Source organism: Stegodyphus dumicola, chromosome 4 (assembly GCF_044657685.1).
Source record: "Stegodyphus dumicola isolate Sdum_Otavi_A_Nest chromosome 4, ASM4465768v1".
In the NCBI taxonomy this organism is placed as follows: Eukaryota; Metazoa; Arthropoda; class Arachnida; order Araneae; family Eresidae; genus Stegodyphus; species Stegodyphus dumicola.
In genome coordinates, this window is record NC_140771.1 from 116,779,263 (window position 1) to 116,805,043 (window position 25,781).

General features: G+C 31.5%; 1 protein-coding gene across 1 annotated transcript in view; it reads left to right on the plus strand.

Moving 5' to 3' along the window:
- The window catches only part of LOC118192017 (uncharacterized), a 41,594-nt gene extending 17,772 nt beyond the window's left edge, over positions 1-23,822 (plus strand). The window contains exons 3-7 of the mRNA XM_035362895.2: positions 2,692-2,811; positions 8,643-8,759; positions 9,062-9,270; positions 21,513-21,599; positions 23,662-23,822. Of these exons, the coding sequence (XP_035218786.1) occupies positions 2,692-2,811; positions 8,643-8,759; positions 9,062-9,270; positions 21,513-21,596 (530 nt within the window). The 3' untranslated portion in view covers positions 21,597-21,599; positions 23,662-23,822. The remainder of the gene's footprint in view (positions 1-2,691; positions 2,812-8,642; positions 8,760-9,061; positions 9,271-21,512; positions 21,600-23,661) is intronic.
- The last annotated feature ends 1,959 nt before the right edge of the window (positions 23,823-25,781 follow it).

Below are 25,781 nucleotides of genomic sequence, written 5' to 3' on the forward strand. Positions count from 1 at the left end.
AACATTTTTTATGTGTATACTGTGTGTTGTCGCCAATAAAGTCTGCTTGGCGAGATTTGCGCAGGCGAAACGGAAAAGTACCTAAATTTCCAATTCCTTTTGTTAGTGCCTGTTTGCATTATGCAGTGCTGAATCATTCACTGTACATTTTCTTTGATGATGCATAATTTCATGTAATTAAAAATATTTTCCTCTTCATACACTTTTTTGGCAATATCTGAAAAAGTCCATAGCTTCTATTTCATTATTGCTCTTCTGCTTCTGAAATAAGTCCATAGATTCTATTTCATTATTTCTGAAATTTCATAACATTAAATTATTCACATAAAATGTGAAATGTTCACATATCATTAAATATTTCATGTTTAAAAGTAACAAATGTAAAGCAGATCAAAACTGTTTCAAGAGTCTCTGCATACTTTATGGACAGACAGACTTACAACAAGGACAGAAACATTTATTTTCAGTTTATCACCATTTGGCTCTATGTGTGTGTGTGTTCACTAATAACTCAGTAACTGCTACAGCTATCATCACCAAACTTTCTACAATTCTTTTTTAGGTCCTGAATAAAGGTCAACGTCCACTTTTTTCCAAAAAAAGTAGCTAAACTCAGAGACATTAATTAAAAACTCAAAAAAAAAAACGATATTTTCCGCCTTCATTTTTCCAAGTGGCAATGGTCTTGCAAGCTAGAGATTAAAATCTGCTTTTTTTTTTTATAGTTGTTGTCACTGCTCGCTTTCAAATCCTAGATTTTCTTAATAAAAAAATTTCTGAGTTTTACGATGAAATAAAAATAGAATTGCCAAACATTAAGTACATTATTTCCGATTTCAAAAATTTCCTGGGAAGCCATTTCAACTTTTCCCATCTTCGTACGATTTTAATCAGCCGTAATAATAGTTAAAAACTCTGAAAGCGCTCATTGTTGCACTCATTTTTCCAAGTGGCAACAGTCTCCTGCCTTGCCGATAAAAATGCTTTATTTCGTAACGTGTTGCTACTGCTTGCTTTCAAATCATAGAGTTTGTTAATCAAAAATTTGTAAGTTTTACAAAATCTGTACATATAAAGAAGAATGTCAGTTTGTGTGTTTGTTCTTGTTATTCTGACTAATTATGATAAATTTTTTGCGACATTTAAAATACTAAAATTGAATATAGGTGAAATATTAGGTGTAACTTAAGCTTTTACGACCATTTAATTAGAAATACGGAAATCGTTAAAAACTGCGTCCCATTGTTGCTGTTACAATGAGAGAGAATTAACTTATTTTTCTATCAAAACTTTTTATGCAAGTTCCATATCACATCAGACTGAAAAATGTACGACTATGAATTGTATTTTGTACATTGTTATTAGAGAAGGTTTACAGCAGTATCATTCTCTTTGTTTGTTAGATTGTTATGGAATCTAACAAACAAAGAGATTTGTTTGTTGTACTCTCAATCTAACTTAACTGGCATCGAGTACTTCCACTAGTATTTTATATTTTACAACTGAGTGAATAAAATTCTGTTAAAGTCTTTTAAAGCAAGTATTATGAATTTATTTACATTTCTAATTCTAAATAGGTAATGCTAATAGTTATTCATTATATGTTATTTAAAAATTATCCAAATTGTTTTACTTTTTCAGCATTTGCATTCTGTTGAGAAAAGTTTAAATGCAGATTTCTGATGCTAAAGACAAATGTCAAATATGCTTTCGTTTTACAGATTCTGCTACAGTTCCAGAATTAGAAAGTCTTTTTGACATAATCAAAAATTTAATTTTTCTTTTTGATAAGATAGTTAAAGTAATAATAGTTTGCAAAAATTAATAAGTTGGATCAATTTGAAAAGTTAAAGAAGAGCGCAGTTTGCTATATTAATGGAACTTAAGTTTCTCAAATCTGTTTCTTTCTCTCTTCTTCACTTCTAAGCCAACAAAAAAAAAGAAGTCAGTGTTAATGATATCCCACTTGAAACAAATATGTTTTGGGCTTTAATATATTGTTTAGATCACCTCCACGACTACTAAAAAGTCGGAAGTAATGACCCCAACTAATGTCAATCAGTGCATTGTCATTGACCACGATGTGATTCCATAGTCAGCAGGTGTTTGAAAGAGATGTACAGGAATCACAGTTAATTAGGAGGAAAATTGCCTTTTTTTTTTTTTTTTTTTTTTTTTTACACTTCTGCTTTTTCTGGAGTATTTTATTCTCCATTCCTAAATTTAAAAAAAAAAAAAAAAAAAAAAAAAAAAACCTGGACCAGATGTTAGAGTATTCTAGGTATTGTATGTCCTGATTTTGGACTTAGTGTTGTATATACTCTTTAATAAATATTTCAAATTTCCCTACATGTGTGGTTAAAAGTAGAGGTAGATATTGAATGTAGGAGGAATTTTTGTTGAGATTTAATACTTGAATGTTATTATTAATTTAAATTTCAGAAAGTAAAAGCATAATTTCCTAATATTTGATTACTTCATAGCAAATTAGATACTTAATGATTTAAAATATTAAGTGCGAATATATATTCATTTTTAAATGAGAATGTTACAGCTATTAATTTTAGTAATATTTTTAGGAAAATTTCCTACTTAATTATTAATATGTATGATTGTCAAATGTATTTTAATCTCCTTAAACTGGTTTTTTTTTAATATCCTTTTTTAATTTTATTATTTATCTTTTTTTAGAGTATACCAAGAATCCAAATTTGAATGAAAGAATTTCTATTTTTGTTGGAGATATTACTGCTTTAGAAATAGATGCTATTGTTAATGCAGCTAATAATTCTCTCAGAGGTGGAGGTGGAGGTATTTTTTTAACTGTTATTTTATCAAATTTTGAAACTATTTATTTTCTAGATAATGTAGTGATTTGTCTAGTAAAAAAATATTAATTAAAGAAAAACGTGTGCAAATGTGTTCTACAGTAATTCAGTCATCCTGTTATTTAATGCATATTGTATTACTTAATGTTAAATTAATTGTATTATTAGATTACTTAATTTTTATTTCACTCATGTAATGAAAACCAATGTTTAATGAGGAATAAATTCTATTATATTCAAACAGAGTGCAAAATAATAAAAATTGTGATATTTATTATAAAACTGCAAATGACATTGTGTCGTAGTCAAATTAAGTATGCATAATTTAAGGATATGATGAAAGCAAATTCTTGTGAATACAGAAACTATGACTTGAAACTTTTATGAAAGTTTTTTATAATTGAAATACTGTATTACAGCACAAAAGACATTTTCCAATGCTATCTTTATTAAGTTCCATGTCCTTATTAGGGTGGTGCATTTTAGTTTGGAATATATTATTCAAACATTTGTCATTAAAACATGTTGAAAAATGTGTACTTTCTGATGCTATGATTTGTAATGGGGTACTAAAATAAATTAATGCTGTTCCTATTAGAGTAAAAAATTATAATTGAAAAATATGATTAAAAATTTTTTTTTAAAGTTCAGTTATGTCTATATATTTAGGTAATGTATCGGTTTTTAATGAAAGTTTCCTGCCACCATAAATATCGTCTGTGTAAACTGTTAAAGTTGGCATACTTAATCATATTTTGTCCAACAATTTTTGCCATTTGAAAGAAAGAGACTTGCTTTAGAGCACTGTGTTATAAAATTTGTAAAAAAATAGTGTTGTCATTAAGTACAAGGGGTCTGAAATTGAACTATCACGCTACCAAATTAGAACCATTATTTACTACCAGTTCTGTTGCAAAAAGTCAACTACAGAATGTAACCAAATCATACGTATACCTTTAAGTACTAATGTTGCATCATATGACACTGTGAAGGTTTGGTACTCAAAGTTCAGAAACAGGACTTTGACATTCAGCAAGCAGAGTGCTCTAGCCAGCCTGCTAACATAAGTAAGAAGATCAATATGCAACCACTCAAGAACTTGCTAAGGAGTTAGACTTTAGTGCCATGTCCGTTAGTTGTGCAGTGCATCGCATAAACTTTATGTAGAAGTTAAATCACTGGGTGCTACATGAGCTGACTGAAGCAGATAAGAATGGACGTGTTCCACCCTGAACTATCTGTCCGAATAATCAATGCAATTACAAAACTCTAGATTGGGTCATCACTTGTGATAAAGAGTGGGTTTACTTCAAAAACACAGGCCAAAAAAAGGGTTTGGTCTGTGCCCGTGAGTCCGTCGGCAATGTCGCAAAGTGCAGTTTGACTAACAAAAAGATCCTGCTTTTTGTCCAGTGGGATTGCCGTGGTATCAGTGGAGTAACGAGCATAATTGGCACCCGGAGCAAAATACCTTTTTGGCAAACCCCTTCCCCGAAAAAAACACAGTGATATGATGAAAATCTTGTTTGGAGACCATTTGGTGCCCCTCTGTGAGCAGCACCTGGGGCATCATACACCCCCTTAACCCCCACCTCGCTACACCACTGCATAGTATCTGGAAAAAGGTAAAATCCTCAACAGTAAGGTGTACAGCAAGATGCTAGTCCGTGTCGACACTCAAAGAAAAATGCTGAAATGAGTTCTGGCCCGAAAGGGTGATGTTCCATCAAGATAATGTAAGTGTCTGCATTCACCGGCTGGGCTCTGTATGGACTCGTATTGGATCTTTTGCCACATCCACCATATAGCCCCAACATCACTCCTTCGAACTTCTACCTTTTCTAACACCTGCAGTTACATCTTGCTGGTGCTATCTTCCATTCTGCTTAGAATATCCAAAATGTGGTTAATCTGTTTTTGGTATCACGGCCACCAAGTTTCTGGGCAAAGGCTTTGAAAAACTACCAAAATGTTGGCAGAAAATCATAGATTTGGGTGACCACATGAAAAACACTGCTTTCATCTTTCTTTTTCTAACTTTATTAAGAGCGTTTTTTGGCAGAAAACTTTCATTATGACCAGATATATGCAAAGCTGCAATGCTTCCAGTTTTTATCACAACTCCTAGTCTTACGGTTGGTCATTGAATCTCCCGATTTTTAATTTTTAGAATTTGTTAAAATGTTTCCCAGCAATCAATGAATTTTATTGAATTAATAAATCTAATATTGAACAAATTGCATTCCCCCTAGTGATTTTCAATGTAAGTTTTCTTTTTAAATTTTATTTTATTTAAATTGTCCTAATATGTTGTATGACTTTTTTGAAGATTTAACCAATTTGTAATAAATAATTATTTATATTCAGTTTTTTTTTTACATTAGTATATGGTACATTTTAAATTTATCCATATAAGTAGTATGTATATTAATTTTATTTTCATTGTGTTTAAAAGGACTTTAATGATAAATAAAAGCTTTCCTTCTCCGTTTAGGATTTTTCAGGGTAAAATTATAAGAAAACTATGAAATGAAATTAGCCAAAAAACATAAGATTTTGAATATCTAATGAAATATTAATATACACTACTGGCCACCCAGATTGCAGCATCAAGAAAGACAAGAGATATCACAACAAAATTTAGTTAGTAGATAACATGTTGACCAAGTATCAAATGATTAAATTTATAGACTTCTGTGAAGTGTGGTTCCTTCCAGAATCAGTAGCCAGAGTAGCTGCCATTGTTGGAGATCACCACTGCCACGCGCCTCGGCATTGATTCAAAGAGACTTTGTATGTGTTCTTGGGGTACAGCAAACCAAGCAGCTTCCACACATTGCCAAAGTTGATCTGGTGTGGCAGCTTGGGATGTAATCTGGGTCAATCGTTCAGCAACCATGGACCACATGTTTTCTATCAGCGAAGGATCCGGAGAGCAAGCCGACCAGGGAAGCAATTCAATCTGGCGATTGACAAAGAACCCTTGAACTACGCGTGCCACGAGTGGTCACACATTACCCTGTTGAAATATGGCTGTGGGCAAGCCCTGAAGGTAAGGAAGGACAACTCGCTCCAACACCTCGGAGATGTATCGCTGGCTATTTAAAATACCGGCAATGCGTATTAGAGGAGTGTGAGAGTAATATCTAATACTACCCCATACCATAATACCCGGTGCAGGTGTGACAGTACATAACACAGCTGTTCAGCATCCTCTCTCCACAGTGTGTCCAGACTCGAATCCGACCATCGCGTGTTGCAGAAAGAAGTGTGACTCGTCAGTAAAGACAATTTCATTCCATTCTGCCATCCGCATCCTTCTTTCATTGCACCATTGGCCGCAGAGACATCTGTGGTTCTGCGACAAGGGTAGACAAAGCAGCGGACATCTTACGGACAGATCACTCTGTTGTAAACGGCATTGAATGGTATGTGCAGACACTGGATGATGCGTTACAGACTGAATGGGCTGTGCTATGGTTTGTGATGTGACTGAGTGATCCGTCATTGCCATGCACACTGTTTCTGTCATCACGTGAAGTGGTGCACTGAGGTGGATGCGATCGAACACGGTCCGTTGTACCTTCCTGCATCCAGCAGTCATATATCTGCATTACAGTTGTTTGGTTTCATCCAACATGACTACCGATTTCCATGAAAGATAATCCACACTCTCGGTAGGCCACTAACCTTCCTCTGTCGAACTCGGCATAATTGATTATTTTTTTGAAAAAACCACAAGAGAAACACAATTGTCAAACTTGAAATCATCAAAAATTCTAAGCTTTGAAGTGGCGCCACAGGTGCGCATGATGTGCGTCCACGCTGAAATTCTAATCATTTGCATATCTCACCTCCGCTAATGCATGTTGTAAATTTCATGCTATTTGCATGCTTCCTTCAGGCTGTTGCATTTACGGTGGCCAGCAGTGTATTTTACACCAGAATCATATTATAAATAATTCAGTAATCAAAGTTATGCATTGTTAAAGAAATTTAAGTCATTTTGTTCTCTTGAGTTCTCTTGAAATAGTATCACAGCGCATTGTTAAAACCTCGTGGAAACTTTCCATTTTTCATATTTCATGGTTGACAGCAGTGGCATACTGATTTTCAGTGAAACTCGGCTGAGTCTTTGTATAAGCCGCCTCATACAGTGTGGTGAATAGCAAAGGTTGAGTATTGCAAAGCTGTTGGCTTTGAATCCTGGGTAAAGCATGAATATTTGTGACTATAGTATTTTTACAAAATGAAGGATTTAAAAATATATTCATCTAGAAAAGGAGAATATATCTTGTATCGTTAAAAGACTGTATATATTTGTATATATATTCAAAAAAGAAAATTAAACTTAATTCACACTAATAGAGCTTTTAATTCCTAATTTCACTATAAATACAACCCCTTTAAAGACTCTGTAATTTGTGACTTCATCTGCAGTTTTCCACATTGCTATAAGTTCTTGTCCAATCACTATTCAGGATGGAAACAAAAGCCGAGCCTTTAAATACTCCAGCTGCTTAATATGCATCACTTTTCCCCTTGCTGTTGCTTTGCAAGCACGTATCTTCATCTGTTGTTTTAAAAATGTGATGCATTTGATGTAAAATTGTGGGGCACGTATAGCATCCTTAGTGTTGTACCAATTAAGAAGATATCTACTATTAGATTCATCGTCCAGAAATAAAATGTTTTAAATATCAAGCTAGTCATGCTTTTCTAGTCATCTAAGCAATCGCTATTTTTAAGCTACCTTCCAATTTCATTCTACTCTGGCCGTGATTGAAAAATAATTGGTGTCTCCTCTACTAAGTTCTCTTATTGTGCCACAAAATAGTTGCAGTTTAGTTTGAACGATGTGTAACGAAAGACATATTTGCAGATAGGCAAAGCCATTCATCACATAATTTTATTACTGGGCAACTTATTCTTGAAACATACATTCTTTTTCAGACATCATTGTGGACACCCCGTCTTCATAACTTTTTGAAATTTACGTCTTAGGCTATAGATGAAGCAGAAACAAGCAATGCATGTTAGTAGAAGCAAAGTAGAAAAGTGAATACACATTCAGAAGAGCTTGGGAGATTCAAAAGGCATCTTAATCTGTGTCAGGATAAGAAGTGTCTGTATTGCAGGATTAGATAAGAAAGCACGATGCGGATTAATTTTGAAATTACGCCTTTTAGATTCATGTATTATATATAAACAGTGACTATTTTTAGGACTGGCTGTATCATAAGTTTACTTTTTTCTTGGGTGTCAATAACCTAGATTAATAATTACCAATAATATTAATGTAACGTATTACAACATACTGAAAGCATTTCCCAATTCCTGCATGCAACAGTAATATAACAGCTGTTTACTGGTGACTTTAAAATTAATAATAATTAGTTTGCTTCCATATTTTATATCTATAAACTAATTATATATACATAAGAACAGAGGAAGCAGCAGTATGCTTAAGATTCCTGGCCCATGTATTAGTCCTTCACTATCCTAAGACATTACCCTCACACCACATTTAGAGTGCTGTATGTAGGAAATCTGCAAATTAAACTTTACAAAATGTCTTCTAAACCACTCTGAAGAAAAGATATTCATAAAAATGTCTGGAATTTTTTAATATGATATACCTTTATATGTCATGATGCAATTCTTCTGTGTGAAGCAAAATTATAACAGCATTTAACTGAAATTGCAGTAGCGTGATTCTACATTATTTTTGTATTGCTGTGAAACTTTCTGTGATTGAAGTCCTTTTATTAATAAATAGTGGTCAAAATTGTAAGTATTTTTTCCCTTCCCCAGTGGATGGAGCTATTCATAGAGCTGCAGGGCCAGACCTTTTAGCTGAATGTTGCACACTTGGAGGCTGTCCTACTGGTGAAGCTAAGCTTACTGGAGGATATAAACTTCCTGCCAAATGTAAGTTTTTCTCAAGCCTTTAGTATTTATTACTGTATGTAGATACATTTATTGTAGAATATAACTATAAAAAGTACATGTATGAAAATTATTCATAAATTTATTGTATAGATGCCAGTATTTTTATCATTACCATTAGCTGAAATAATTGTGCAAGTATATAAATGTATCAAAGAATAATTATTATATTTATGAATAACTAAATTAAAATTCTGACCATTATAAGTCTTGTAAATAACTGTTTGAATTTTTAATCTATGCTATTATATTTTATTTTGTATTTATGCTTATCTTTAATATAGATGTGATACACACTGTTGGCCCTGTCGGAGAGAAACCCGACTTGCTAAAAAATTGTTATTTCAATTCCTTAAATCTTGTCAAAGAAAATGGGCTGCGTAGTGTAGCATTTCCATGTATTTCAACAGGAGTATATGGCTATCCAAATGAAAATGCAGCACATGTTGCTCTGAAAACAGTTAGGGAGTTCTTGGAGAAAAATGAATTGTCTGTAAGTTTGAATTTAATTTTCATATGAGAAGTAAATGGTTTTATTAATAAAATAATATTGTCTAGGAAATTAATTCAGTATATAAAATATGTTTTGTTCTATTATTGTAGCATTTATTGATACCTATCCAGCATGAAAACATTTTTAAGCATTTTCGGACTCTTTTTCAGTTATGTTAAAGGTGCAGATTCTCATTTTGTTTATTAAGACAGTCATCAGAATTTATAAATAATTTGTAGATAATTATATCAAATATTTCAGTTTTCACCAAAACAGAATTCGATACTTTTTGGTTACCAGGGTATTACTTGATGTAAAGTATATAATATAAGCATGAGAACTAACTGGTTAGGAATCACAGCACTAACAATATATGCAGATTCATGAAAAGAATTGCCATTTCATTAAATCTAAAATAAGTAAATAAAATATATACACAGAAATCACAAATAAACTATTCATGTAATTATTTTAGTCAACAGCTGTGCAATAATCATTTCTGGTTGCAGTTAATAGAATTCTACCATCATTAAGAACTTGACATTAGAAGTCAATAGGCCATATAGTTGACTTAGGAAATGAAAAAAAAATAGCACTTCAACAAAAAAGCAACTGAAAATCTCCAAAGGAAAATTATTGGATCAATGCTCATCCATTCATTTTTTTTTTCATTTATTCATAATGGCATCATTATATAAGTAAAAATTAGCAGTTTGCTGCATTTAGCACTTGTCACACAATTAGAACTATCACCCCATTAACTGAAAAGTATCCAGAATTTTCACACTTAGAGTGCTAATGCATCTTCTAGCTTTTTATGAAATGGTACATTTTCATAATATTTATTATCTGTATTTGCACATTTATGTATTTATCTTAATACAGTATCCACTGCTTATTAAACTCATTGGCTAATAAACTCAGCTATTTATTACATTCAAATTTCCAGGTATCAAAAGAAATTCATACTAATCAATAGAAAAAGTACTGTTATTTAACTCATCTCCACTGCTGGTAAAACTGTGACCGGTAAAAGATTGATTTTTCTTTGGCGGAATATGCTATTTGTACCTATCAAAGCTTTTCATAATTCATCCATTTAAAGTGCTCTTGTCCTTCTCAAATAACATCTGATAGGAGGTAGAAATGCAACTTCTTTATCCCATATTTTAAGATTTCCACATTCAGAAACTTCCCTGTGGAATCTATACATTGTATTCATACAGAGTTATAAAAAAAGTTCATGAAATGCTTCATAGCATTACTATACATTAACAGTTTTTGAATAGTAAGGAAGGGATAACTGTAAGCTGAAGAGAAAGGAAAAAAAGCATTGGCCATGCTTGTTAACATGAAGTAGCAAATTTACTAAATAGAGGAAAGGCAGTCTTTCTGTTGGTTGGAAACATACGAGTTTTGAAATTTCAATAAATCACTAGAAGAAGCATGTTTTTTATTTGTTATATGTGTAACTTGTAACATATTGAAAATGCCAAGTGAAAAGATTTAACCATGAAAGAAAAGGATAAATTGTTAAAAAAATTTTATGTTCGTGGTAACTGCAGCTAGATTAAAACTACATTTAAACTCTGAATTTACCAAATAGCATGTGCAGTTTACTTAAGCAAGTATTTCTAATTAATGAAGACATAATTAAAAAATGAAAATGTCTCAAGGAAGCATAAAAAAGGAAAAATGCGAGACATTAAAACTGCTTTTCTAGAATAATTTCGAGCTATAAATGTAAAAAGTATTTCTGTTCCCAGAGTTTTTCCAATAATTGGCTAAATGCTAGGATAGAATTTTGTATCAACTGGCAGATGGCTGACCAGCTGGAGAAAGAGAAATCTAATGCTTTTTATGAGAAACTGCATGAAAAGAAGGAAGAGAAAGATCATTATGTGGCTGATAAGTTGACAAAAGATTTTTTACTTGGGCTGCTAAAGGAATAAATGTCGTCAAAATATTTGATACTTTTCAAAACTAGACATATTACCTATATAGAACATTACCAGAACACATATTAATGTTTAAAAAGGAAAAAGCTGATGGTTTAAAAAACTGAAGGAATGAAATACTGTGTTATTAATGTGTATGCATCCAATAATTAAGAAGATAATGCTGGTTATTAACAGAAGCAGGAAAACTCGAAGTTTGAAAGGTATCAAGAACTTACCTCTAACTTGTCATAGCAACAAGAACCTATCAATGGCAAGTAGTATTTTTACTGATTTTTTTTTTTTTAATGCAACATGAAACTGGGAAATTAAAAAAATAACTTTACTAATGAGATAGCTATGCAAGAAACATATCTCTGATCTCTTTCTGAAAAAACATCATTGTCGCTCCTGCAAGTCTAACACATAATGTTTAGCCTTATTATGAAAGCTGTCAAAATGTCATTACTGAAAAGGTGTTCAGAAAATGATTAACAGAATTGCATTTTTCAAAAATACAAGCACTCCAAAGAAGATAAGTAAGTTGATATCACTTCTAGAAATCATATTGTAGACAATGTACATGGTTAATCTCTTAAAATCTATTAAAAACTGTTTTTGAAAGTGTAACTTGTATGTAGAAGAAGCCTCAGACAAATTGTAAGCTATAGCTAATGTTTGAAACATTAGTCAGAAAAGTTATGAAGATTCATTTTCATAATATGTGTCAATTTGATTATGAAAATGTTAAAAGATCTGCAGAATAGAGGTAAAAAAATAATTGTATGCCTACAATCAAATCTAGAAAAGCATTGCAAATTCTAAGAAAAATTCTCTTGAAATTGAAAGGTACTGATCAAAAAAGGCTATTAGCACTTTTAAAAAATTGAAAGTACAATTAAAAAACTGTTATTTAACGATATACAACAAACACAGATATTTGTAAGAGAGAAAATTTCATCAACATAATTATAAAAATATTTTTAAAAATTAGTTTGAAAATTTTAATTTTAGCATTGAATTTAATTTCTATTTTGGGATTCATTATTGAATTAGTTATTAGTTATTATTTTACATGAAAAGTTTAAAACTGATAGCATTATTTGCCATTTACAAATCACTGTCTTTTAAACTCAGCTGCTTAAGAAACTCAAATATGTTTGGAATGGTAGTGATTAACAGCAGGTACTGTATTGGTTTTCGTAACTTTTAGACTAATGTAAAGACTTTTAGATTGTTTTATAAGTATATAAGGAGTGTATTTATATGTGTATAAGTATGTGTATATATATGCATTTATATGTATATGTATATAAACAAAGTGTTGCTTTCATTTTATACTCCTTTGAAGAAACTGCAACACTTCAAAATACATTTGTTGCATATTTTTATGTTGTACTTTCTCTATGTATGTATATTATACTTCTTCTGTATGATATATAGAATATATATAGAAGATCGTGTGTTTATGTCGTACATCCTCTATCATGCTTTTACTATAAGGTATTTTCTCCTTCCTTTCTGCCTACCTTTGTGGTATAATGGTAGCACACAAAGGTGAATATATGAAAAAAATCAGCAAATATATGATAGGTCCAGGTTCAAGTCCCAGTGAGGACATTGCTCATTTTTCATGTTTCCTGCTATTAAAAACCCTAATGACTCTACAGTGGCATCTGAACTAAACGGTGGTGGATGATGATTCTTCACCACCAGGATTTGTCGATTGGGTCCCTTAATCCCCAGTTGCCCTTTAAAAGGAGGAGTATCTAAGGTGTTTTCTCCCTGCTTTGTGCATGCCTTCGTGGTGTAACAGTAACACACTCAACATGTATTCAAGAGGTCCAGGTTTGAGTTCCAGCAAGGGCATTACTCATTTTTCATGTTTACTGCTATCAAAAACACTAATGCTCTACATTACTGTTTTAATCGTATTAATATTTATTGATCTATAATTAAGTCATTGCAACACGTTCACATAGCACATTGTTTATTCCACACGAACATTAACTGACTATCACTTCACTTCAGTTTGACCAGCAACTAGTGTGTTGCCACATATATGTAACATCTCCCCTCTTTTGGGAAACTCATAGGAATCAATACATTACATAATTATCATATTTGGATGGTCGATATACATTACAATCACTTCTTGTTTTATATATACAATCACGATTAATATTATTGCTATTATTTTGATGGTGAGGATCATTATGTATTTTTGGATGTTCACTACTTATATTTTCCTCATTTTCATTACATAGATCATAATAGTCTAATGTCACTAAATTCTGATTTTTAGTTTTTCTTAAATGCAATTTATTCCATCTAATTACCCTATTATCTTTTGTTCTAATCTAATATGATCTAGGAGTTGAATGCTTTTTTAAAACTATAGCAGGCTCCCATTTATTTTCCCATCTCAAAATTACCTTTTCCCCAGGAATAAATTCAGGTCTTTCCCTTGAATGCTTATCATAATAGATTTTAGCCTGTTTCTGCTTACTCCTCACCTTTTCTCTATATTGATCTTTTACAGTTGGTTTCAATTCTGTTTGTGTAATTGGTAGTCGTGTTCTTAAATTCCTACTTAATAGCATTTGACTTGGTGATAAATTTATAACTGAAATTGGAGTATTTCTATATTCCAGTAAAGCCTCATTTAATTTCTCTAATCCTGCTTTTCTAAATAAACTCTTAGCTATACCTACCAACCTTTCTGCAAATCCATTGGATTTAGGATATTGAGGACTGCTAGTGATTATTTCAAATCCCCAATCCCTTGCGAAACTCTTCTTTTTCCAACTATTAAATGGTACGTTGTCACAAATTAAAGTTTTGGGTATTCCATGTGTTGCAAATATCAATTTCAATTTACTAGTAACTTCCACTGCACTTTTATTTTTTAGAGGAATTATGTCTACCCATTTAGTCAAGTAACAGCCTAGGCGTTTAGAAATCATATTCTCAATGTCACTGTTGATTCCTGGCCAAAATAGTACTTGTCGAGCCCTAGCTTTTGATTTTTCAATCCCACAGTGAGCTTCATGCAATAATGTTAACATACACTTTCTTAATGCAACAGGTACTACAATTCGATTATTAAAAAAAAACTAAATCTTGTTCAACACTCAACTCATTTTAAAATTTAAAATAAGATCTTGCTTCTTTAGGAACTTTATCAACACTCAAAGGCCATCCATTTTGCCAATATTCTTTCACTAGCATTAACCCTTCATCTTCTAATGTAGCTTTCTGAAATTCCCTTTTCTTACTCTCAGACATTTGCAGTTGTTTTGTTAGTGTATGAACAATTTCTGTCATATCCATGTTTTCATTCATGTCTGTATCAATAAAGGAACGTGACAGTAAATCTGCAATATACATATATTTCCCAGGCAAATATTTAAGTTTTAAGTTAAGAGCTTAATTTTTATCCTCTGCAATCTATTTGACAACACGTTAGCAATATTTTTGTTCATAATTGAAACTAATGGTTTATGATCAGTAAGCACTTCTACCTCTCTACCATAAATGTAATAGTAAAATTTATTAACAGCAAATAAAATACTAAGAAATTCTTTCTCAATCTGAGCATAGTTTTTTTCTGCATTATTTAAACTCCGAGATGAAAAAGCAATTGGTTGCCCATTGTGCAATAAACAGCAGCCTAACCCATCTTTAGAACTATCTGCCTGTATAGTTATAGGTTTACTGCTATCAAATATTCCTAACACAGTTGCATTGGAAATTAATTTTTTTAATTCCCTGAATGCATTAGAATGTAGCTGTAACCACTGCCATTCTACTTTGTTTTTCAAAAGTTCCCTTAATATGGCTGTTTTCTCTGAAAAATGTGGTACTAATTTCCTCAAATAATTACACATTCCCAAAACACGCTGTAATTCATGCTTATTCTGAGGTTCCTGTAACTCAGTAATGGCTTTAATTTGATCAGGATCAGGTTGCATGCCTGATGCATTAAATAAATGACCTAAATGTTTAACCTCACTAACCCTGTATTGAAGTTTTTGCTTGTTGAATTTAATATTGAGTTTTTTAGCTCTGTTGATGACCTCTGTTAAAATTTTATCATGTTCTTGTATAGTGCTAGCAGCAATGAGGATGTTATCAAAATAGACCAATACTCCTGGTATAACACCAAAGTTTTCAAGATTGTGTTTCTGAAAAATTTCAGGTGCACAGGAAATGCCCATTGGAAGCCTTAAGAATTTATAGCATCCAAATGGTGTGCTAAAAGCCTCAATTGTTGGAATCAACACATGTTCTCTTTTTATAGTTTTGTTAAGATCTTGAGGATCAAGGCATATTCTTAAGGATCCATTAGCTTTTTCAATTATTACTAGATTGCTAACCCAGTTCAAAGGTTGATCAACTTTTGCAATAATGCCCTATCTCTCTAATTTGCTTAATTTTAATTCAAGTTTAGGTTTTAAACTAAGTGGTACTCTACGTGGTGGTCTCACTACAGGAGCTATCTGATCATCAACCATGATTTTACACAATCCACTAAATTTCCCCACACCTTAAAACACTTCTGAATTATTAATAATAAATTGATCTTTAGATGGAGGTAAAACAATTGTATACTGATCTAACTTACCTTTAATTGATATTCCAACCTTATTTATAAACTGAATTAAATTAAGTTTAACACATGCATCGATTCCTAATAATGGACGTATATGCTTGCTAGAAACAATTCAAAACTCTAGAGTATGATCCACACCATCTGAGGAACATTGTAACATTAATGACCCATCAGGTTTAACCTTGCCCCCCCCCAAATGCTTCTAATACAACATTACACTTGTTTAAAATAAGATTAGAGTTCTTAGCACTCAGTGTTTCATAAGTTTTCACAAGCAAAACATTCACTTCAGACCCTGTGTCCAACTTAAAAGTCACAGTTGTCCCTTCAACAATTAAAGGTTTAGTCCACTCTTTTGTAGATGATGTTGAGCACACACTTTTAGTTCTTTGAACATTTATGGAATTCACGAAGAATTCATTATCATATTCTCTATATACATCTGCATTATCATGCTGAGAAACATTTTGGATGTGCTTCAGTCTGCACATAGTCGAAAAGTGATTTAGTTTGCCACAATTAAAGCATTTTTTTCCATATGCCGGACACTGTCCCTTAACGTGATGTCTTTTGCATTTTTTACATAAAGATGTCTCAGTATTTGAAGTGTCATCACTCCATCCTCTGTGCTTCCTGGCTGCATTGGCTCCTCCTGTCCGATGTTGCTTCACTTTTTCTCTAGTTACGCTGTCAACGTTGTGTTCTCTTAACGTTTGAGCACGAGCTTTGCTCAATTCAGCTGCTTTTCCTAATTCAATTGCTTTTTCCAAACTCGGATTATTTTCTCGCAGCATCCTCTCCTGTAAACTGGCATCTGATACTCCAAGGACAATGCGATCACGTATTACAGAGTCACTCTGCTCACCAAATTCGCAAGATTTTACAAGTTTTTTCAGGTCAGTTACGAAACAATCAAAAAGTTCCCCTTCTTCTTGTTTTCTCTTATTGAATAAAAATCTCTCCACCACAACATTTGTTCTAGGTGTCGTGAAAGCTTCAAACCTCTCAAGCACTTTTTCATAGTTACCCTGATCTCCTGTTGAAAGATTGAACGTGTTGAACATTTCAACTGCTTCCTCACCAGCGACATTTAAAAATAAAGCAACTTTCACATCTGAATCTTTTGAAGCATTTCCTGAAGCTTTCATATAAATCTGGAACAGCTGCTTGAATCTGCGCCAGTTTTCAGCCACATTGCCGTCGAAACTTGGGCATTGCGGTGGGCAACAAAATTCCATCTTGCGTCTGCTGAGAGGAAAAACAGCCAAGGGAATTGATTGCCTGGCAATTAGTTGTAATACTATTCCACACGACTACGCCATGTTTTAATTGTATTAATATTTATTGATCTATAATTAAGTCATTGCAACACGTTCACATAGCACATTGTTTATTCCACACGAACGTTAACTGACTATCACTTCACTTCAGTTTGACCAGCAACTAGTGTGTTGCCACATATATGTAACAATTACTTCTAGGAAGTTTCATCTACTTTCTTCTTTTACTTCTATTTTACTTTTACTCATAGGAAGTTGGTTAGTTTAACTGAAAACAATGAAACATTAGGGTTACCTGCCTAAGGAGTAGTATGCTTTTGTGAAGGTTACTGTAAGGAAAACTGGTTAATATTTGTATTCCAGACAGAAAAAAACAAAAATTCCTATGCAGCTAGGCAGTATGCCGTGATTTGAGTTCAAGTCGAACGATCAGGATTGTGTGGGCTAATACAGTCAGCCACCAGAAGGCTCAGTTTCATAGAAAACTGCTAGAATCAAGGCATTGATAATTTAAAAATTCACTATTATATTGCATTTGCTAAATTTCCATGTCATATGGCTATAAAATTCCAGCATAGCACGCAAAAGTTTAATTTTCTTAAATAGTCGTGGGCCAGCCAACAGTCAAGTGGTAATATCATTGAACACTATTAGTCGATCTGGGTTTAGTTCTAGCAAACAGACTGAATGCGTGAATGCTTAGTTTTCTTTGGGAAGTTTTCCACAAAGGCATCCCTTAACTAGGCAGATAACACTTACTTATTTTGTCATAATCAAGTAAACTAAATTAAACCTAAAACACATGTTTTTACATCTTTTTAAAGGAAGTTTCACATTCAACATCTATAGAGATAATTTTACTCATTCACATATTTCGCCCATTTGAATATTTAAGAGGGTAATTATAATGCTATTTTGGCTGAAGAAATGCATCTTTACATATAAGTTGTACAACTGTATAAAATATTTTACTCCTTATATGCAGATAACATACATTTAAAGAATATCAAATTTATATGTAGAAATATGGCTTTAGGATGAATATTGTACAAATATATTTTGGAAAGACAATTTAAGGGACAAAATATTGTGTAATATTCATTCTAAAACAATATTTTCCTCTTCATATTCATTCTTTCTCGAAACTGTCTGGTTTTTATTTATATGGCCCAATATTTATAAAAGTATTTAATATGTTTCTCCTCGAGTTATGCTATTTGGATTATTTCTTAACTTCCTTGTAGAATACTTACAAACAAATAAAGTTCATATGTTTAAGGTCGTTTGATATACAAACGATTTATTTATTTATTAACTTGTAAACATCTTAAAAGAATCTGATATGGCTACTGCATGACTTCCTTGAACACCAATTAAATTATGCACGTTTTTTGCTGCACTTCATTTAAACTTATTTCATTTGAAAGTGAGATACGATCTTCCAATTCAGAGTGCCCTTTTGGCACATTTCAACATTCTACAGCTAATTGGGTTTGAGCTGTGCAAGATGCATGCGTATTTACAGATATCATGCCTAAGCTAGTCAAAAGTCCCAAATATAAAATTTTAGCATTTTATGGCTAACTGTTTTCGAGTTATGCGACACACACACATATAGACGTCACAGTGTGACTACTCAAAATGGAGTCAGGAAAGGTCAATATGGATATTTCCTTTGAAATATGAAAACTGAAATTTTTCGTGATCGTAATGCTTAATACAAGAAAGTATAAATGGTAGGTCATTCATATATGTGAAGCCATTTTGTATTTGGACCAGTATGATATTTCATTTAACCAGGAATGTAGCCTTGATATGCAGCTTATATGAACACTTGCTCATCAAAAGGACTTTTATATGCATTGTTTGCTAAGCTTTTGAGAAGAAAAAAAATCAGTGAACAATTTCAGCTATTCTTAAACTGCCACTGAACACATCTGCCAACAGATAATGATATTAAAATCCCATTTTAACTCCATTTTCTTAATTATTAATAATGAAAACCTTAAAATTATAAGCGTTGATTGAGTTAACGTTGTATTCCAACTAGTCGGCATTGCTTAAACTGTTAACCAAAATTATATCATATATTGCTAACTAGTAGCAAATTTATTATGTGATCTAAAGAATTATTTAAGTCCAGTAGTTTAATCTGGAATAAACTTAAAATCTTTGAAAATTAAATGTAAACATAACATCAAAATAAGTTGCAAATAATATGTATTCGAAAATTGGTACACAAAGGAGAAAAATTCTCTCAAATTTCTTTTGACTATGTTTATTAAAAAATATTTTCATAAAAAATATCTGTAAAGAAGATAAGATTAATTTTTCGCCATTTACAAAGCAATTCCATAAAGAAACTGGAAATTTAAAACATTTTACATAGTTTGTATTAATGATGCATATTGACTACCTTTCTATACTTGACACATATCCTGAATAAGCTGATACAGAGCATGGATGTTAATATAAGAACTATAAAGTAGCCAAATAAAATCTCGTTCTGCTAGCACTGTTCTGAAGAAACCATGGGGGGGGGGAACTAATCTCACTAGCTAAATTCAGTGGAAGGTGAAATTTTCTTAATTAAATCTGCATGAAACCTTGCCCGGTCTTTGCTGTTTTTGCAAAAGACCAATGAAGTATACACAAATAATTTTATTGTGTTTTACTAAGAAAGCTGCACTTCTTGGGTGGCTAAAACTGCATCCTTGATTCTTTTTGCTGATTTTGTAGCAGAACATGTGTCTCTACACATACGCATTTACTTTATTGTCTTCCCTTAATTCCAGTAATTGGGCTATATCCTTTTCCAGTTATTGGGTCATATCATTAAAATGGCTGTATACTTTCTTTGTTAGAGTATTGCTCTGATTTGAAATATTTTTCTATATTTTTAGCTCTATTTTATTAGTGATATGTACTTGATGAGTTTATATCTATGGAATGGTTGTTTGTTAATTTTAGGTATCTTAGCAATTTGGAATATTTTTGTGTTGAACAAAAGATTCTAATCTGATGTGGTTAGAATTTGAGGCAGACTTATGAGATAAAGCAGTCTTATGAGGTGCTGGTATCATAAATTTATGTAAGAAATAATGAAATTAGAGTTGCATTAAAACAATAATGCAGTCAAGTAGGTCTTGTTCTGAATCTTAATGTATGATTATATGTAAGTGTTCTTTTAAATGAGTAAAAAAGTTTTATAAATTATGTTAGTTTTATTTTTGTTAGTTTCTGATGGATAAGAATTTTTTGTAAAATACAAATAATCATTTTATTAAATATGGAATTAAGTTCTGTCACATCTTTAACAAATGTTTGCTTCATCTGGTTGTAATGGCAATTGAAAAGGGATGTTTGTAAACTGACTCAGATATGCTTACTTACAAATCATTCAAAGTTTGAGAAATTCAGTTGCTGTATAAAGTATTTCTCCTGCCTTTCTAGCGTCCTTTCGTGGTGTAGTGGATCTGCACACTGGGCCGGAATTTCAGAGGTTCGCGATTCGATTTCCAAGCGAAGGCGTTGCTAATTTTTCATCTTGCCTGCTTCCAAAAAAAAAAAAAAAAAAATCCTAATGTCTCTATAGCAGTACTGCATGTAGCCATTAGACTTCCTATAAAGTAATGTTTATCTACAATGTATATCATAAAATCTTTGCCTTGCTCTTATGTAAACCTAATTAATTCTCAATAAGCCACTTTCGTTTTTGTGATGAAACATATAAGTTAACTGATATTTATCTATTTTCTGCCTTGTGAAAGCAGCAGAAAAGTGATTAAATTTTGAACATGTATTAAAAGAAGCAGCATTCAATGATGTATTTGCAAAATTATACCATCATTATTATATTATATACATTGCAAAAAGTGTTTTTTATATGTTATATCCCTAACTTGAATCTCCTGGTCATCAAACTAAATAAAGCAATCAGTTCTTTCAAACTTCTGCCAGAACTATTGGTGCAACTTTGGTAAGATCTTTGCCAACTTTCAAGGTTTATGTGTTTTGTAATCGAATAAGATATTTTACTTCCATATGTTTAAGGGTCATGAAATACATCAATTGTTATGTCTTGGATGCATTGCCCCCCTTCCAAATCTTAAATAATTTTAAATGTAGACTTTTGTTATTAATTTAATTACTGCCTTATATAATTCTTAAAATCCTCTCCATTTTTGCAAAACAGAATGGTTGTTTAAAATCTTTTATTTTAAAGTTTCTGAAATTCATTTGATAATCAGGTAGCTGCAAGATCATGAATGCAATACTATTAATATAAAATCTCCGATAATGTTTAGATCTACTTGTTGTTTACATACAATGTAGTATATCCATCTTTTGTTCTTTTCTTTTTTTTTTTTTTTTTTTTTTTTTTTTTTTTTTTTTTTTTTTTTTATCTAGTTTGATCGAGTAATTTTCTGCCTTTTCTTGCCTGTGGATGTCAAAATATATGAATCGCTGACACAGCAGTATTTTCCAGTCTAAAAGGTAAGGTAAAGTATAGATCAGTGTATGTCTTTCAAAATAGAGGTTTTTAATATATTCTAATCCAAATTTAAAAAGGAAAGGAAACTGTATTTCTTAAAATTCTAATAGATAACATACATGGTAATATATGATATATATCTCTATAGATAAAGTGGTACTCATGTGAAATCCACTCAACCCTCCTACAAGTGTAGTAATAAAATATAATGTACATAACAGGGGTTCTCAACCTTTTTAATTCCATGCATCTCTTTCATCATCACTAGACCATCAGTCCTTCCCTTCCTTTTCAAACCTTGAAAAATATATATACGTTTATTTAAATTATTTTCTAATGCGTTTTATAAATAAACAAGAAAAATTATAGATATTGTTGATAAATACCAAAACTGCAACAGAAGATTTTTTTAAATATATTCATAAACTAAAACTAAATACTTAACAGCTGACCTCATCCCTCCTGAAACTATGAAATTCCCCTTAGTTGAGAACCCTGGTATGTAGCAAGAAAAAAGATATTTAAAGGTTAAAAAATTTATTTTCATATTGCATCAAAAGGAGTATTTTCAACAAAAATTTAGTAACTTTTTTTTTAAAAAAATCATGTGAGTAACTGTAGTATACCCCTCATGAAATAAAGGGGGCAAAAGAGGATTCACATCACATTCAGTTAACAATTTCAACAACACTAAACACTGTAGAAGTTTGGTTTATAGAGTTGGGGGGGGTGATATAACTCTTCCACTTATTTGTTGCCTTGTAAATCTTTGATCTATTTCCATGCAGATTAATTATTATTTATTTTATAAATTCATAGGAATGGGAATTAACCAATTATCCATAACTCATTAATTCATATATCTGCAAATTTCAAAAATAGGCAAAACTCAACCTTAGTTTGGACGCTAGGAAAAGTTTCAGTTTGGGATAGGTGATATAACGCTTTCTTCATATGGAGCTTAATAATGTGTATGGAGCTTTTAGGTATCTAGGTATCCTTCTTCCTGTATTGAATTTTAAAAAGCTTTTATATGCAATATCTTCTGTTTAACAGCTTTAGAGAATTTGCAACTTGTACTTGTATTTTTCAGTTCAGACTGAAAATGCATAGAAGTATAATTATAACATCATTTCCCAATTTGTCTTCATTGAGACACTTTTTAGTAACATCTTAGTCATAATCTTGTGGTTGTAAGTTTTAATGCCTCCTTTTTATATGCCCTTTGGTTAGTTGAAACAGTTGCAAATTTGGGGAAAGCATGAACATTTATGACTTTCATGTCTGTATGATATAAGGGCATTTGAAAACTATCAGTCTGAAAATAACTTTGCATTCTTGATAGCAAAAGAAGAGTTTTTGCGATCTTAAGATACCATCTGCTGTGGTGTTTTAATCCAAACTATGATAATTTTATCAAAAAAATGTACCAATGTCCAAATTTTGTGATCAGCAATAATTAATCAGTCTTATTATTTTTAGTGGACTTGCAGATTTGATTTTTGAATGAAAATAATATGCTCAAAATTTATCCATTTGTAATTTATTATCATTAAGAGTGATTTACATAATGTAAATTTTGATGCTTTTTTAATGTAAACATTGCCAGATTTAACTGAAGTTCAATAATTACGAGAGCTGGCTGCTTATTGTATTGTGCTTTTTTGTGAGAATGTATACAATCAGTTCTTCTTAGAAAGTCTTCAATGAAGACATCTTCTTCAAGAAAGTTAATCTTTAAGTACTTTGTTGTAACATTGTATATTTTTTAGAAATGCATCTACTGCACAATAGCTTTTTTTCTGGAAATGTATGTGCTACATTGTGCAGTGCTTATGTAATTCATTTTCTGCACTTCCTTCTTCTAAATATCGTATGTTATGTGATATAAACTGTTTTTATTGCTTCACATTAAAAATTAATGAAAGGAATAATTTTCTTTTGTGATGTAATTGTTAGACAATTTGAGAGAAATATATAATTTTTTATGTGAATTGTTTTAGAAAGTAATGGTAAAATTTTTTAATGTAAGTTTTATAATGCTATGTTCATATTTTTTTGTAGGTACATGGAAAATACTAGGAATAATGCTTTTGAAACTTTGTGCATTGGATTCTTAGTCAGTCATCTAATGCATCTTCAGTGAAATTTTCTCTAAATATATGTTATATTGTAAAAATTGTTAATTCTTTAACTGCTCTGCATTAAATTGTTTCTCATAAAAATGTTTGTTTCATTTTTATTGAATTTGTGGTTTTTATGCAAGTCATTGATTATATGTAATCTAAATTTTTGTAGCCTTTCTTTGTCAACTTACCGTGTAATCAGGAATGCTGTTCACATCCTGAGATTTTAACTTTTAAATTTCAGGAAAAACTTTTTTACTCCTGTAGAAGTGTCTGAATTTTTTTTAAACTTTAAATTTGACATTGTTTTATATCTCTTTTGATTACATGAAAAGTGAGTTTGGCCAAATTATTAGTTTAATTAACAAGGAGAAGAATTGCTGTAAGCGTCTTGAACTGCAGATGTATGACTGGGAATAGATGAATAAAGATTTTGTATGCAAGGCAGAGGTATTTAATTCAGCAGCGAAAAGTAACAAAAGTGGAGGTAGATATCAAGTTGCTGTCTGCCAGCCTACAAATTTCCATAAGTATTATTGAAATTTGATGACTAGAAATGCCAAATTAACATCTAGATTTTACCATGATTGTTTCTTTAATTTTTTTTTTTTTTTTTTTTTTTTTTAATGATAAGGTCAGTATTCTCTTGTGCGGGAAGGATAAGAAAGACTGCTTATACTAGAAGATGAATTAAGAAGCTATTAGAATATCCAGATATGTCTTGTCTATAACAAGATTTTTATAGAGTAAAAGGTTTCAAGCCATCATAAATTGAAAACAAGCTCTGTAGTAAAGCAGAAAAGTTTGGTTGTCGTAAAGTCATTCGTGAACTCTTCTTATAATGGGAATATAAATAAATATCGATTCCTAAGGTAAAATTGCATATACCAGTCATAGTTTCAGATTAGATGCTCTTTGCAGCATTCTGTGCATATGTGAGAATGAAAGTTTAGTACATTGACCTATCAGTATTTATTTGCACTTTTTTTTTAACAGAAACTGCATTTTTGATGTACAGTTTCTGTGCAAGAGAGTAGGAATGGCAATGGTTTTAATCAGATAATTTCATGTCAGATTTTAGTATTTTCATAAATGGCAGATTCTGCATTCTTTATGAAGTGCAAAGGAAAAAGCTGTAGAATTGTTTACTGTAAAATTAAACTGGTCCAGTTGTAACTGTTTTGCATAAAATGGTTTTTAGATGTTTAATTCAAAACTGCATCCCAAAACCAGATTGCACTTTAAGTGTTATTTATTTATTTGTTTTCAGATTTAATGGGAAAGTCTTGGAGGTGTTTGACCATAAGTTTTGTGGCTGTGCTATTTACTGGAGGTGGGGGAAAATGATTTATATGACTTAGTTAAAAGGCATGAAACATGCTCTCAATATTGTTTCCATAGAATTGCTCTTCATTTGCATGTTGAGCATGCACTTGCACGATCGTACATTGTTCTCTACATATTGTTCTGTGCGTACGGGTTCGTTTGAAATGAATGCACAAGTCCGATGAAAAATGAACAAAAATTTATTATTATCACAAGAAATATGCTTAAATTTCCTCAAATTATCGTGCAGTATTACAATATCTCACAGTAGTTATCTTTTAACCACTCAAATGTTCAATAGAACTTAAGTCCAAAACAGCTAAAGCTACAATCAAGAGCAGTTTTCTAAACAACAACAAACTAAGTTTTCCTCCTTTTATAAGATTTTAAAATCACGTGCGAGAATTTTCTAGTACTTTCTCAAAATCAAAAAGAGATATTTATTAAATATTAAATGCATGTGCTCTTGTATTGGAAATAGAACCATTTAATTTATAATTGAACTAACATTAGCTTTTTAAATACCAAATTCGTAACACTGCCCCCTTCCCAAGGACTGCATGTCCCGGGCAGTACAATCCCTGGACAGGAAGCCAAACTTACAACTAAGGCATGAATACAATAATAAGCATTACATTACAATAATAAACAACATGAACAATAAATGCAATAAATAAATCAAATGCTATCAAGTACTAAATACAAAACAAATACTAAATACACATTTAAAAA